The sequence below is a fragment of the Danio rerio genome, chromosome 23 (assembly GCF_052040795.2).
Source record: "Danio rerio strain M-AB ecotype USA chromosome 23, GRCz13ab, whole genome shotgun sequence".
NCBI lineage: Eukaryota > Metazoa > Chordata > Actinopteri > Cypriniformes > Danionidae > Danio > Danio rerio.
The window spans coordinates 44,154,815-44,171,025 of NC_141043.1; the positions used below are offsets into that span (position 1 = coordinate 44,154,815).

The 16,211-nt window shown below is 38.1% G+C and overlaps 1 protein-coding gene and 2 long non-coding RNA genes across 31 annotated transcripts in view; 2 read left to right on the forward strand and 1 right to left on the reverse strand.

Annotated features, from left to right (window-relative positions):
* Positions 1–9,142, reverse strand: part of LOC137489149 (uncharacterized) — a 30,608-nt gene extending 21,466 nt beyond the window's left edge. Inside the window, exons 1-12 of one of the 16 annotated variants that reach the window (XM_087307642.1) lie at positions 8,702–8,988; positions 6,794–6,976; positions 6,232–6,666; positions 5,342–6,115; positions 4,788–5,225; positions 4,245–4,679; positions 3,749–4,132; positions 3,430–3,663; positions 3,081–3,305; positions 2,685–2,919; positions 1,871–2,127; positions 462–1,784 (exon numbers count right to left, since the gene is read on the reverse strand). In XM_087307642.1, coding sequence (XP_087163768.1) covers positions 1,561–1,784; positions 1,871–2,127; positions 2,685–2,919; positions 3,081–3,305; positions 3,430–3,663; positions 3,749–4,132; positions 4,245–4,679; positions 4,788–5,225; positions 5,342–6,115; positions 6,232–6,666; positions 6,794–6,976; positions 8,702–8,978 — 4,101 coding nt within the window. In that variant the 5' untranslated portion in view covers positions 8,979–8,988 and the 3' untranslated portion in view covers positions 462–1,560. Of the gene's footprint in view, positions 1–461; positions 1,785–1,870; positions 2,128–2,684; positions 2,920–3,080; positions 3,306–3,429; positions 3,664–3,748; positions 4,133–4,244; positions 4,680–4,787; positions 5,226–5,341; positions 6,116–6,231; positions 6,667–6,793; positions 6,977–8,701 lie in introns of those variants that run through there. The other 15 variants (XM_087307649.1, XM_087307648.1, XM_087307646.1 and 12 more) reach the window with 15 other exon arrangements.
* The window catches only part of LOC141380563 (uncharacterized), a 55,810-nt gene continuing 41,219 nt past the window's right edge, over positions 1,621–16,211 (forward strand). For 12 of the 14 annotated variants that reach the window (XR_015524078.1, XR_015524084.1, XR_015524080.1 and 9 more), the window contains exons 1-3: positions 9,003–9,434; positions 14,422–14,497; positions 14,593–14,798. This is a non-coding gene — a long non-coding RNA (uncharacterized LOC141380563). Of the gene's footprint in view, positions 1,806–9,002; positions 9,442–14,421; positions 14,498–14,592; positions 14,799–16,211 lie in introns of those variants that run through there. The other 2 variants (XR_015524092.1, XR_015524088.1) reach the window with 2 other exon arrangements.
* LOC147831367 (uncharacterized) lies at positions 5,361–7,992 on the forward strand. The gene is made up of 3 exons (XR_015524101.1): positions 5,361–6,109; positions 6,251–6,686; positions 6,848–7,992. It is a non-coding gene; the product is annotated as an uncharacterized LOC147831367 (long non-coding RNA).

A 16,211-nucleotide genomic window follows, 5' to 3' on the forward strand; every position in this document is an offset into this window, starting at 1 on the left:
GAAAAATATTAAGCACAAATTTAAAAAATGAGAAAAAATCAAAAGAAGCAAAAATAAATTAAATATTTAGTTGAAATTTTTTAGGTTGTAATTTCTTTTGCAATATTTTGCTTGAATTTAGTTGTATTATCTTTCAATTTCTAAATATGTTTAATCACAAAAATATTATTTTAATAAATATATCTGTTTAATTAATCTGTTTTGTTTAAGTGAACCGAAATACATTGTCAATATTCACTGAGAAATGGAGAAAAATATTCACTTTCAAAATGGGGTGCACTCAATTTTTCTGAGCATAATATATATATATACACACACACACACACACACCAAAACATTTCTTATAAATCACAAAGCCCTTGTTTTTTTGTGTGTTTTTCTCCAAATTTTGTATTTGTTCTTAAAGAAAAGACGGGTGTACAGCATGAGGACAATTATCAAATCAAACACCTACAACAAGATTTTTGAACATTTTTCTTTATTCAAAGATATGTACAATACAAAAACAATGACATTCTGCACAGATTAAACAATTTAATAAACAGTTAAAATAAATCACAGCATAGAGCAGGAAAAAAAAATATTCTCTGATTTTTTGTGCACTCAATCTGAACATTGCTTTAACAGAAAAATAAAATCTGAAAAACATATATAATTTTTAATTTGTTTACCACCCAGCCCTCCCTCTTCTCCTCCACATGTGCTAGTGAGGCTTAGCCAGAGGAGTGGTATCCATAGGCGTATTAGGGAAAAGGGAGCCAGGTGGAGCTGCTGGGGCAACAGGATCCTCCTGGCTTATTCTTTTCTCCAACGCTTATGGATACCGATCCTCGGTTTAAGCTCAATCTAAGCGTGATTGTTTTTGGAAAGTGCACCATCTAAATTCTAAAATTAAAAAAGTGGCTTTTTTTAAGTGCAAAGTTGAAATAGATCAGAGCATAGATCGGGGCAGAATCTGTGCTCTGATTAATTTCATTTGCACAATAAGAAAAGCAATAGTATAAGTGCACAGATAAACACAGGTAATACAGAAGTTCTAGTAAATTGAAACGCTCAGTGCGGTTGAGTTTCAGTTTAGTTCAGTTCAGTGTGGTTAAATTTCCACTGCTGAAAGCCCAAACACTGAAGAGCAAATCCATCGATGCGCAGCTCCACAAGTCCCAAACCAAGCAAGCCAGTGGCGACAGTGGCGAGGAACAAAACTTCACCTTTTGAAGTGAAGGAAAAAAACCTCGAGAGAAACCAGGCTCAGTTTGGGCACGGCCATTTCTCCTCTGGCCAAACTTCTTGTGCAGAGCTGCACATCGCACATTGTGCAGGTGTGAGTAGGTCACCTACAGAGATTCGTCTATCACTGGGGCTTGTGTTAATTCATTAATTGTATTTCCTGCCTAATCTGAAACTCATTTTTTAAAGTGCACATATATCCAGAGATTAAAAAAGAAAGCTGAAAAATAAAAATAGCTTTGGGCTAGGGTCGATGGTTTGAGTCCTGGCTAGACCAGAAGGCCTTTCTGTGTGGGACTCAAACCAGCGACCTTTCTGTGCAGTGTTGTTTATTCAGTTGTATATTACTATGCCTTTTTGCTGTTGGATTTCTTTCTTTTTCTTGGGTTCAAGTAACGACAACTGGAGCAGAAAGGATGTGAAGAGCCTGATGCGCCTCGCCCTGGTGACATAACTCAAGGCTTCCTCCAGAGGTATTTGGTAGTACATCATCAGATATGCTACAAACAATGTTGGCGCGTGACTGACACCATGCCTGCAGTGAATGAACAGGACATCTGTGGAAATAAAATCAGAAAGTAAGTCAACACAAAGTCCAACACAAACAGTTAGTGAGTGTAAAAGGCTTGATGAAAGATCTTACTGTCTGGGTTTCTCAGGGCCTTTTTGATGAACTTGCCAGCTGGCCAGAAGTATCTGATGATTCTGGACTGGTCGTATGTTGTAGGCAAGCCGCAATATTTGATGTCCATGCCTTCATAATATTCCGGTCCTGTAAGGATCTTTCCGTTTACTCCACTCTTACTTAGTTTTCCCAACCAGGCCATCTTCGGCGCTGCTGCATTTAGGATATGGGTGACTCCCAATTCCATCAGTTTGCGTCGATTTCTTGCTGTCTCTCTGCACAAGAACGCAATTTTGATTAGTCTTTCACTAAAAAGGCGTGCAATTATTTTCAGAAAACACAAAGCTAAAATAGTTCCAGGCAGGTTTGCACTGCATTACAGTTAAAATCAATATGCAACATCAGACAAAAAATAGGTCAAAACTAACACAAACAACATTTAAACAATGTATTTAAAGGGATAGTTGACCCAAAAGTGAAGATTTACTCACTTTTTACCCACCCTCAAGTGATTCTAAACCTTAAAACTGAAAACTTGTAACCCCCAACTTGCATAGTAGGAAACACATGTACTATGGGACTCAACAATCAACATTTTTCACAATATCACGTCACAAGTGAGTAAATTATGACAGAATTTTCATGATTGAGTGAACCGTCCCTTTAAGTATGTATTGAAATAATTCAGTCTGGTTATTAGAAAGTAAACACACTCCTGAGATGGTGGAGTATTTTTCTAATAACCGTCAATCATTCCTTACTTGATTCCCATTAATACTCCCTCATTTTAGTTTATCACATGGTCTGTGCTGTTTTTGTGCTGTAGACTTACTCATCTCCAATGTAGACATTGCGCCAGACCTCCGTAAATGGTGACAGGGGCAGTTTACATTTGTTCACGGTGTCTTCTACTTGTAATAACTCTGCAAGCTTCTCAAAGTCGAAAATTTCTTCCAGCTGTTTTTGAGAAGGCAAACTGCTCGGACCCGGCTTTGCAAGATCGTGTCTAGGACTTGTATCCTTGCAGTGGAATTCCGAAAGTTTATTCATCATCCACTCTTTGATTCCTTAAAGGGAAAAAAACAAAGACATTAGATTTAGATTTTTACTAGAATATAAAAATCAACTGTCGAATGACTTTAAACACTTTGTCTTTATCGTTATGTTCCTCTATTATGTGAATGATTTAAAAGATTTCTCATTGTAATGCTGGATCTCATTGCTTTACCTGTTGGCCGGTGATCTTCAGGGGTTTCAGGAGAATAATCCACGGCATCCTCATCGGTCACACTGGTGTTCAAAGGCCCTGTTGGGTCAGTCACATCAGGAGTGCTTGCATCTGGGACACTCAACCGCTGTGGTGCATCATGTTTGGTCTTAAGCTTTGCTGAGATGCCATGAAGCTTTTTGAAGAATGCACAGATTTTGCTAATCTTGCTCACTTTGGTGCTTTCTGAAAAAAAAGAAGATAAATAATGTTATTAAAAACATCTCCACTGACATAAAGTAGTCTGAATTCATAGCCATGTTTGCATCTCATTGTAAAATTGAATCTCAAATGCTCTGTTGACATTTACCTCTTGGGTTCATGGCATCAGTGATGTTGACATCCATACTTTCTGTTGGCACAGGTTCCTTTTCAGAACCGCTCGGACCTGGGACACCTTCCGGATCAACCAGATCCAATTCAGCTTCTGGCTCAGGAACAGTTGTTTGCTCTGTGTCAACATGATGTATTTCAACAGTCTCAGGCTGTGCTGAGAGCCTAAAATGCTTTTGGATGAATGCACCAATTTTCTTGATCTTCTTAACTGTTGGAACATTAGGAGAAAAATATGTTATCTTCAACCACAGAACGCACAATAGATCGCACAATAGCTCTGTTGATATATTTACCTGTTGGTCTGTACACCTGAGTGGTTTTAGGAGAAGCATTCATGCCATCCTGGTCAATCCCACTGTTGCTCTCCACCTCTTCTGTTAAAGGCTCTTCTGGTTTATAAACCAGCACAGACCTCTTCAAGTTGAAGGAAACGCGTGGTTTGATGCGGTCAACATGTAGAGTTTCTCTAAACACGGGTTTCTGTTTTAAACTGCTTGGATGTGGGACGCCTTCTGGATCAACCAGATCCAATTCAGCTTCTGGGTCAGAAACACTTGTTTGCTCTGTGTCGACCTCATATATTTCAACAGCGGGGTCCATTTTAGGCTGTACTAAGAACCTAAAACGCTTTCGGATGAGTGCACCAATTTTCCTGATGATCTTCACTTTTGGAAAGCCTGTGGGAAAAATAATTATGTTATCTTCAGTTACATATTGCATTAATACTAAATTAGAATGACCTTTTGCCATTGCAATATAGAATCTCATAAAAACTGTTGATGTATTTACCTGTTGGTCCGTCCACCTGTGGGATTTCAGGAGAAGCATTCATGCCACCCTGATTAATCCCACTGCTGCTCTCCACCTCTTCTGTTGAAGGCTCTGCTGGGTCCTGCAGAAGTTCAGAAGCCAACGCAGAGCTCTTCAAGTCATTGAAGGTATGATGTTTGATAAGGCCAACATATAGAGTTTCTCTAAACACAGGTTCCTGCTCAAAACTTCTTGAAACTGGGACACCTTCCGGATCAACCAGATCCAATTCAGTTTCTGGCTCAGAAACACGTGATAGCTCCATGTCGACCTCTTCTATTTCAGAAGCTGATTCATAATCATTTGCCTCTGAAACACTAATCATCTCAGCAACATCTGAGTCTGTCTGATGTTGTGCCGGCAACTTATAAATCATTGGGAAGTCTGCAGACATCTTCCACATCTCAGGTACTTCTGCAAAAATATAAGAAGGTATGTTATCTTCAACCACAGATTGCTTAATTAGAATGACTTGTATGTCATTGGATTATTGCATATCATAAAGACTGTTGATGTATTTACCTGTTTGTCCGTCCACCAGTGGGATTTCAGGAGAAGCGTTCATGCCACCCTGGTCAATCCCACTGCTGCTCTCCACCTCTTCTGTTGAAGGCTCTGCTGGGTCCTTCACAAGCTTAGAAACCAGCACAGACCTCTTCAAGTTGAAGGAAGTATGAGGTTTGATGAGGTCAACATGTAGAGTTTCTCTAAACACAGCTTCCTGTTCAGAACTGCTTGGACCTGGGACACCTTCCGGATCAACCAAATCCAATTCCAGTTCTGGCTCAGGAGCACATGATGATAGCTCCATGTCGACCTCATTCATTTCAGAAGCTGGTTCATAATCGCTTGCCTCTGAAACACTTATCATCTCAGCAACATCTGAGTCTGTCTGATGCTGTGCCGAGAACTTATAAATCATTGGGACGTCTGCAGACATCTTCCACATCTCAGGTACTTCTGCAAAAATATAAGAAGTTATGTTATCTTCAACTACAGATTGCTTAATAGCTTAATTAAAATGACTTGTTTGCTCTTGCAATATTGCATATCATAAAGACTGTTGATATATTTACCTGTTGGTCTGTCCACCAGTGGGATTTCAGGAGAAGCATTCATGCCACCCTGGTCAATCCCACTGCTGCTCTCTACCTCTTCTGTTGAAGGCTCTGCTGGGTCCTTTACAAGCTTAGAAACCAGCACAGACCTCTTCAAGTTGAGAGAAGTATGAGGTTTGATGAGGTCAACATGTAGAGTTTCTCTAAACACAGCTTTCTGTTCAGAATAGCTTGGACCTGGGACACCTTCCGGATCAACCAGATCCAATTCCAGTTCTGTCTTAGGAGCACATGATTGCTCCATGTCGACCTCATCCATTTCATAAGCTGATTCACAATCGCTTGGTTCTGAAACACTTATCATCTCAGCAACATCTGGGTCTGTCTGATGTTGTGCCAAGAACTCATAAGCCATTGGGACGTCTTCAGATATATTCCACACTTCAGGCTTTGCTGGGTCCTGCAGAAGTTCAGAAGCCAACGCAGAGCTCTTCAAGTCATAGGAGGTATGAGGTTTGATGAGGTCAACATATAGAGTTTCTATATACACAGGTTCCTGCCCAAAACTTCTTGGAACTGGGACACCTTCCGGATCAACCAGATCCAATTCAGTTTCTGGCTCTGGAACACATGATTGCTCCATGTCGACCTCTTCCATTTCAGAAGCTGGTTTATAATCGCTTGCCTCTGAAACACTTATCATTTCAGCAACATCTGGGTCTGTCTGATGCTGTGCTGAGAACTTATAAATCATTGGGACGTCAGCAAACATCCTCCACATCTCAGGTACTTCTGCAAAAATATTAGAAGTTATGTTATCTTCAAGCACAGATTGCATAATAGCCTTATTAGAATGACTTGTTTGCCATTGTAATATTGCATATCATAAAGACTGTTGATATATTTACCTGTTGGTCTGTCCACCAGTGGGATTTCAGGAGAAGCATTCATGCCACCCTGGTCAATCCCACTGCTGCTCTCCACCTCTTCTGTTGAAGGCTCTGCTGGGTCCTGCAGAAGTTCAGAAGCCAACGCAGAGCTCTTTAAGTAATAGGAGGTATGAGGCTTGATGAGGTCAACATATAGAGTTTCTCTAAACACAGGTTCCTGCCCAAAACTTCTTGGAACTGGGACACCTTCCGGATCAACCAGAACTAATTCAGTTTCTGGCTCTGGAACACATGATAGCTCCATGTCGACCTCTTCCATTTCAGAAGCTGATTCGTAATCACTTTCTTCTGAAACACTCAGCAAATCAGGATCTGTCTCAGGTTGTGCCGAGAACCCAAAAAGTTTTCGACAGAAGGAAAAGAATTTGCCAATCTTCGTCACTTCTGGAACTTCTGAAAAAAAAAGATCATAAGTATGATATAATACCTCCAAGCACATACTGTATAATTAGACTGAATTGTAAGCCATTTCTATCATATTGCAATATTGCATCTCAAATGCTTAAATGTTGACATTTACCTGTTGGGTTCATGGCATCACTGATGTCGACCTCCTGATTTGCTGTAATTACAGGCTCCTGTTCAGAACTGCTTGGACCTGGGACACCTTCTGGATCAACCATGTCCAATTCAGTTTCTGATGCTGGAACACTTGGAATCGTGAAACACAATTCCTCTATATCAGTTGGATTATATCCAACCTCTGGAAACAAAAACAAATGTTGACATGGATAATTAATATGTGGTCACAATAACATGTAGTTAATGTGGTTAGTTAATGTAGTATTTTTGTAGCTTCTCCTGCTCATCAAAGCTGCATTTATTTAATCAAAAATACAGTACAAATTGTAAAATTGTGAAATGTTATTGCACTATAAAAGAACTGTTCAAAATTTGTTTGTAATTTAATTTATTCATTTATTCCAGTGATTTTAGTGATGAATCTTCATTACTTCAGTCTTCAGAGTCAGAAGATTTTTCAGAAATCTTAATTATTATTAGTAATGGTTATATTAAAAAGCAATCATGACGAGTAATAAAATCTGAACTACATACAATGAGTAATATATATTTGATAAATAAATATTTATCAGTTTTCTAACATTAAACAAATGCAGCCTTGATGAAAACATGAAAAATTACCCCTAACTTTTGACTGGTAGTGTACGTTAATTCAAATTGGTCTCTCTCTCTCTCTGTCTGTCTATATATATGATTCTAGATTTGTGGGTACATTTAGTGCACATTGGAACACAAATTATGTCAAGTTCATGTATGTATGTATAACAGTATGTATGTTTGTAGCTTGAAGACTCCTATAATACCTATTCTTGACTGTTTCCACCTCAATCATACATTAGGGTTTGAACATTGTGAAATAATTTGAATATAATGTTTATACAGTATGTAAATAAATTTTATTTTTTGCGTGTTCACCAAGTTATATAAACTGTTGCATAAAATAACTTTTTTTTTTTTATTTCTAATCTCAGTAATAACAAATGCATGTCCCTATCTTCAGGTCAGCTCTGTATAACATTGGTTATAACTCTGATTGCGGTTTAAAAAGTTGTATAACAGGATTTAGAAACAGAATCAAACGTTTCCTATCACATTTCAGCATTTTATATTCTATGTTGATAGATTCAGTTCACTATAAAGTATACATTTGTTGTATGTACCCAAAATTAAAGATATGTGATGACCTTTCAGTTATTTAAAAAGTATTTCCAGTGTTTTTAATGAGATAAAAAAATTCTGATGGCTGCAACACACTCCACTAAATATAATATAAGCTAAATATCAAGAAAATGTATAGAATAGCCAAATTAAACAGTCTAGAAACATTATCACAATAAGTAGGTGAAATGATGATATGCTGGTATAAAATGAGCATCTCAGTCACTGCAATCTGCGATTATGGCTCAACATTTTGTGCCTAAACACACAATGAAATATCTTATTTAACAACTTCTGCTGAACACAAAAGAATATATGTTGTAGAAAGCTGTAACCATTGACCTCTATATTAGGAAAACAAACACTGTGGTCACATATTTGCAACATTCTTCAAATAATCTTCTTTTGTGTTCAACAGAAACAAAATTACTAAGTGTTGGATCTACTTGACGGTGACTAAATATTAAGTAAATTGAAACCTTTGGGTGAACTAATCCCCCCCAAGTCTTGTATCATGCCATATAGGTAAAATACTTAAAACGTTACCAGCTAGTAGTATCCCCAATTCCTAAGCAATCAGCATTGTAATTTTGAGGGCAGATGTTAAACATTCCTCAATTGTCCTCCATTTTTGCAGTGTGTTGCAGCCAATCGTGATAAAAATGTTCAATATTTCCAGAATACAGATCATTTTGTCAGTGAAAACATTTGAGATCTCTTTGTGTGTTTGTCAACTGTAAAAAGTTACCTGTTGGGTTGTTATCTTCTGTGGTTTCAGGAGAGGCATCCATGCCACCCTGATCCTCACAAGTGCAGTTTGAAACTCCGGCATCCATATTCACGTCTGTAATTTGCAGTTCAACATGAACTGGGATTGAAGTTTGATATAATTCGTCGTCGACGAAAACCAATAATCGGATATTTCTCTGTTTACTCGCCATTGAGTTTAGCATTAATATCGATTTCTGACTACTGAACTGCGAATTCCAAATGAACTGACGAAATGTTCTTTGACCGCGCGTCATATTCCAACGTTCCACAGTTGCCGTAGTAATGGGACGCTCGTTTGAGGGGGGAGTGGGAGGGGAGGATTGTATACCGCTAAAGTGAACTACGCTAGATTTGAGTAGTATATTACGGTTATATTAATAAAAACATTATATTATTGTTTTAAATGTACAATTTTGAATGAAGAAATACGAAATATGTCTGTAAAATATGTGTAACTTAATTTAACTAAATGCTAAAGTTCTCCCCCACTGCTGAAAAATGGAAATGCCCAAATACTGCACCATGCTTTTTACGTCTTTTAGCTAATTTTAACGACACAGCAGCTCTGAATCTGAATATGGAGAGAAACGCAATGTCTAGCGGACTATTCTGATCTGCTGGTCAAGAAAGCACATAAACATTATTGTTTGCGTTTGCCAAAACTGATTTGCTGAAGTAAAAATGGCGGAGAAGCGGAAAGCGACGTTAACGTGAGTGGTGTGTAACGTTAAATCAAAAAGTGAATAACGTATAGCTAACGTTACTTCGCTTGAGATTTTTTATTTTTGGTTTGGAGTTACTTTTAAAAAAATATTTCAATTTTACAATCTGTTCAGACGACGCTGTCAACATTAGATATGTGCTAGTTTATTTATAATTAGCCTTTTCGGATTATTTAGGATTTATTTTACTCAGTATATATGTAAGTGTGTGTGTTTGTAATATTTGCCAACTACAATCACACTTCCAAACATAAAAATAGTTTTAGTAAATTTAGCATGTTGGATTTTAATTGGTTCAATGTTACTGTGAAAATTTCATATGCAGTTACAGGGCTCGAAATTAACTTTTTTACTTGGTAGCACCGGTGCTCCCAACTTCAAATATTTAGGAGCACCAAAAAAAATTTAGGAGCACCCACCAAAAATGAATGAGCACCGCTGCAAATAGTTTTTAAGGTATTTATTGTATTTTAAAACAACATCAATAGGACTAACAAAAAACAGAAACAACTATCTAACTAATGCTGTGATGACTTGATATTTGTGTGCAATAATTCCAAAATGAATGTCTAATAATTATAGAATATTAATGATGATGAAAATGACAATAATAGTAACAATGAACTGCCTTGAACGTGCATGAATATCTGCTATAAAAAGTCTGTTACTTTATGAAAAATAATTGTATAGTTTGCATCAAACAAAAATGAAGCATTGCAGTAAGAAATATTTATTTTGTACTGCTGTTTTATATGAATGTCAATTTAATAAATAATTGTTCTGCTACAAAACGAATAAAAGATTATAATAAATAATTCAATTCAATGCTGAAAGCTGCAAAGCAGTCATCAGTAAATAAATAAAAAAATAATATACACCTCAAAAAAGAATAGACGAAAAAAAAGTAAGTAAAGTCTCACTTCTATCACTCTTTAAAAGTTTTGGTTTCAGTTTGTGTCAATTTAAAGGTTCAGTCTGAGCTGATCTTCATTTTTCTGTGTTAGTGGAAAGCAGGCGATTCAGCCGACCCAATTTATGAGCAGGTTGAGCAGGATTCTTGCTGTGACCACCGGCGCAAAACCGCTGTTTGTTATGATGAGCCGCAGTTTCAGTGTAAACTTAGTAAAGGCGAGCTTCTTAGGCGATGATATGTACAGTATTAGATTTGACTTTTAGCGGACATTTGCGCTGATTACGCAGTGAATGCAACGCATCGAGATTCGGGCGCTTTCTCCGAAAAGCACGTACTCGATTGATCTCAGCTGGCGGATATCCATCACGTGTCATGATCGCTTTCATCTGCGCCTCAACTTTAGGTGGGGTTTGCAATCCTGCTTTAAGTTTTCATTCTTCAGCCGTTTGTATTACCCGTGGTCATAAAAGCTCCTTCCCTGTCATCTGACAGCGGAATACCTTGAGTGATTGACAGCTAATATGAACCAATATAGCGGCAGGGAAGAGCGATTCGCACTACAACCATTATCTGCAGTCGCACTAATGCTCCCAAATATATTATGAGGTCGCATAGATTAATTTTCGGGCGCATATGCGACCAAAATGGTCGCAATTTCGAGCCCTGTCAGTTATATAATTTGTATATGTTGCTTGCTGTAATTATTTGGCTATTAATGTAAATAGAAAAAGCAAAGGTAAACCAACAGTTAATTTATATTTCACTTTTATAAACATAAATAAACTCTCCGGCCACTTTATAAGGTACCAATATTAGACACGTTTTGCCTTCTGAAGGGCCTTAATCCTTTAGCATAGATTCAACAAAGTACTGGATATTAGGGCTGTGCTATTAATCGAAATTGAATTGCAATCACAATTTAAAATGTTGCCATTAGTTAATCGCAAAAGGCTGCAATATGATATATATATATATATATCACGGTATCTGCAGGGTCTTAAAATGTCTTAAATCTTAAAAAGCTAAATTTCAGGCCTTACAAAGTCTTAAACAGGTTTTAATTTAACGTTTTTAACAGGTCTTATTTTTCCTTTGTTCATGTATAGCTACCCCAATCTGGCACTTACCACCCATACAATCACCAACAATCCCAATAAAAATTTTTACTTTTTTATTTAAAAATAGCATTTAATTCCTTTCCTTACAGTAACATTTGCTTAAGTTTTCTTTTATTTACTGCTGAATAAACTGACCTGAGTCTACGTTTTTTGTTATTAAATTAATATTATTGTAGTCATTGACAGCCATGTTTTGCTATCTTCTTGATAAGGGTTATAGGGCTTGTAAATGTGATGTATTTAAAAATTACTTAAAAAATATTCAAACAAAATTATTATTGTATTATTAAATGTATTACATTTTAATCATGTTTTGATAGGGTAAGTAAAAAACTGGGATACTATATATATATATATATATATAAATAACTTCCCCCACCCAGAGCAATTGTCTGACTGTCGGCTGTGTGTGACAGTCTTACTAGCCAATTGAGTGCGCACACTTTCGTTCTGCCCAATCAGAAATGCGCAACTAAACTACGGCCACATTTAAAAAAAGAAAACAAACAGGGATGCGCTAACACATGGGATTATGGCATCTGCTGCTTCAGAAGCATGTCTAAATGCAATCAGTTGCTGTCATGTGATTGGCTGATTAGAAATTTGCGTTAACGAGCATTTTTGCCGGGTGTACCTAATAAAGTGGCCGGTGAGTGTATACAGTAGTTAAATATAAATTTGTTTCTTTAAACAAGTTCGCGAATCAGATTATGTCTGGATTAACTGATCTAATATCCCTCCGTGTGTTATGAAGGACAGATCTGTCGATCCTTGAAATCATGATGAGCAATGCAACAATTGGCTGACAGCACAGTAGTGTAATGACATCATCTGATTAATAATGAATTATTCATGCGAGCAAAATTACATAAAATTAGCAGTAAACGGTTTGTTAAATACGACGCGCAATAACTTTCCACATTTGTTGTGAGCTGCAGGCTGAGTATTCTAATCATGTATTTCAATGTAAAAGTATTTAGTTCTACATCTAGAGAAGATTTTCTTTATTATAGTAGCCTAGGCCTACTCAAGTTTTTCAATCGGCGTAAGGAGTAACTATAAATTAATTTAGCATTTTGATATTGATGAGGTGTCCGCAACTTTTGCGAAGCATCAAACCACCTGCATATTAGAGGTCAAAACACGTGCATGACTGTATAAATTATTATCCTTTGAAAAAAAAAAAGTCAAATATTGTGCATGTACGCGTTTGTATCTAAAAAGTTCATATCAATAATTTTTCTCATTGAACCACCAGGTGGCAGTCTTTCACTTTTATTTCGGAGTGCAGAGATTGCACAAGTTTTATTAATATATATATTTTTGAACTTTATATATACATATAAAGTTAAAAATATATATTTTATATTTTCCCAAGTGTATATAACTACTACTGTAAGAAAATATCAGCATTCGGTACATACTTTCAGTATTGTCTTTTAGGGATGTAACGGTATCAGAATTACACGGTAGGGTAATACCTCAGTATGAATGTCGCGGTACGGTATTTATTGAATCATTTACAGGAAAAAACAAAACTTATGAAAATACTCCAAAAAAGTGCCAAAAGTGTCAATGACATACAAATTAGCCATCTATCTGTAAGCTTTGAAACAGAAACTTCAATTTTAATAACAAAAAAGTATTAAACCATGTAAAAAAAAATAAAGTTTCAATTTAGTATTGTTGAAAACTCATCACATTCAACATTTAATCACTCACTCACTTAGATAGAGATGGGTTTAAAGGAAAATTATCATATAAATATAATCTGGTAAAAGCTGGTATCTCTGGGCATTTACAATGTCCCCTGCAACAGACAAAAAACCCCTCTCATTTGGGACTGAGGTTTCTGGGACAAGAGAGATATGACTTGGCCCAGGTTGACAGCAGTGGGTAACGTTGTGCATTGTCTTTCCCCCACTTGAGAGGACAAACCATGAGTAAGATAAAGGTCTCATGTCTGCATCAATCTGAACAGTGTGCTGACAACACCGCTATTCAGTACGCGCGCAACAACACAGCTGATAAGAACTCGCGCGACAACACAGCTGATAAGAACTCGCGCGACAACACCGCTATTCAGTACGCGCGCGACAACACAGCTGATAAGAACTCGCGCGACAACACCTCTATTCAGTACGCGCGCGGCGACAACACCCGCTTTAGAGTTTTCCGGCTCTTTTTCATCCCCGCTTCTAGCAACACACTCCATTTCCGCATTACTGGATCTGTAGCGACAACAGACCGCAAGGGATGATGGTCAAGCATGGGCTGATGGGAATTGTAGTTTTCGCTACCTCCCGTTCGCTTCATTCGCCTGAGCAAATTTTCTCAGAAGACCTATAGTTTTACCGAGTCATGCGACTTCGGTAATATCGAAAAAAATTAATATTGCGGTATGACGGTATTTACAATACCGTTACATCCCTATTGTCTTTGCTTGCCTTGACCCAATCTAATCCTGTTTATATGAAATGAAAGCTACCAGACCTGTTGCTTTGACAGATCAGATGAGATGAGTTTTGAAGAACGAAATGATCCTGGATCGTATCAAATCGTCAATATCCAAATCCAGCTAACTGAGTTATCCACGTACGAAGAACAGACCCCTGTTCTTATGATGAAGTTACAAAGTTGTATGTGTTGTTGATAATCAGAATTACATTTTTTCCCTTCAAATTATTTAGGATTTGTGCTGCACTGCTCAGTTGTAGTTTCATAAATGTGGTTTGAAATATTTGCAAACAATAAACAACAACGTCAGCAATTTAGATATATCTATCATTGCTTTAAAAATCATCATAATAGTGATTGTTTTCCCACTACATTTATTCACAGTTCCTTCAAAATCCATATATCACGATGTGACATTTGAGCAGGTACTGTGCATGACGCAAAAAAGCAATCATAATACACTTTCTTGCTTTTTGATATTAAACAGCAGGCGCAAGCGAGGCGAAAGGCAGCTCTTTCAACCCTCTCCGGCGTCTGAATTTCCCTCACTCAAGTGAACCACGGTACACCTTGGCTGTCTTTCATTTCCTGCTCAAATAAAATGACATGAAATGCCATGGATGTTGTGCTACAGATGATGTCCCTGTCTGCTCTTCAGGCATGTTTGATTAAACCCCGAAGCCTACGCTGCTGAGGACAATGCCATGTCCATCAGGACCATCAGGAGTGCTGAGAGGAGCAGGGTTGCTAGGAGACCATCAAATTCCAGACTCATCTTTGAAGGAGCTGCTCTTCTTCATGCATTCCTGGTGTAAACAGACAGGAAAGTGAAGCACTGATGATTTACAAGCACCTCAACGTGTCGTGAGTAATTATTCACACATCGACTCTTAATTCTCATCTCGAGCAATCATTCATGTGTGATGATGGGCCGTCAGATTGAGGTTTACTTGTGATGAAGCAAACATCTATTCTGCTACCTGCCTGATGTGCTGAATATGTCCCACAAAAAATGAAATATTGTTATCTGACTTTTTAACCCTTTCCTGTATATCTGCACATTATATTGAAAAAGTTTAGTAGTAATGCAATATATAGTGAGTGAAATAATTATTGAACACGTCACCATTTGTCTCAGAAAACATATTTCTAAGGGGGCTGTTGGCTTGAAATGTTCACCAGATGTTGGTAACAACCAAAAATTTTAAAAACTCTAAATCAGGGGTTTCAAACTCGCGGCCCGCAGGCCATTTGCGGCCCTCAGTGCAATATTTTGTGGCCCGCGCTGACCGCTGTACACTGACAGAATCAGCGGAGCGGGTAGAGAGAGAGCGCTCCCCGCTCCGCTGATTCTATCCGTACACAGCGGTCACTGGCATTTCCCGCCCGCCGTGTAAACAAAGGGGCGGGGATGCCGGTGACGTCACCACGCACCCTGCCCCTTTGTTAGACGCTGTGACGGCGGGAAGTGTTAGGAGGGAACTCGCGCCGGCCAGAACCAAGGTAAGCTGTTCCCGCCCCTGCCTGCAACTTATGCCTAGTTCAGACTACTTGATTTTAGCCCCGATTTTGGCTCGCCGACAGGTTTTGAGAAATCGCCGACAAATGCCTGAAATCACAGGCAAATCGCTGCTCGTGCATGTGAGTGACAATCACACAGTATGAACTTTCAAAGACGCGATCTGAGAGAATCGCCGATGAGTCGCCGATGCCTGCGAGATATTTGGCATGCTAAATATCTGGAGCTGTCGGCGATTAAAATCATACCGTGTGAATTGAGTTTTGACTGAAAATAACATCGGCGATCGCCTACAGCCAAAGAGAGAGCAGCTTTCACTTGTGTGTGCGTGTGTGTATACCTGCTGCAGGCCAGCGGGAGGCTGGGGGAGAAGTTAAAAGTGCTCTTTTTCGGTTTATTTGGACCCACGAAATGGAGGGAAAACTAGTGCAGGTTTGACAGGACTCAGGAGCAACCGTGTCTGTTTGACGTTTCATACATAAAGAAATTAGTTTATTATCAACGTTAAGGAGAAATGGCTAATTCCCTTTAAACCCAGGTGAGCAAATATGGACATTTTCTACCCCATTAAAGGTTTCTTTCTCATTATGTAGTTACTAACAAAAGACATACTACGTGTTTTTGGCTGTGAGATGTAGTTTGGACGAACTTGTCGGCGATTCTTCCTATAGTAAAGTCATGCAATGTGAAGGTCCTTTTCACAGATCAATCTTGCAGTGTAAACAAAGCGGCGACGAAACGCTAGCCCAGATAGTCAT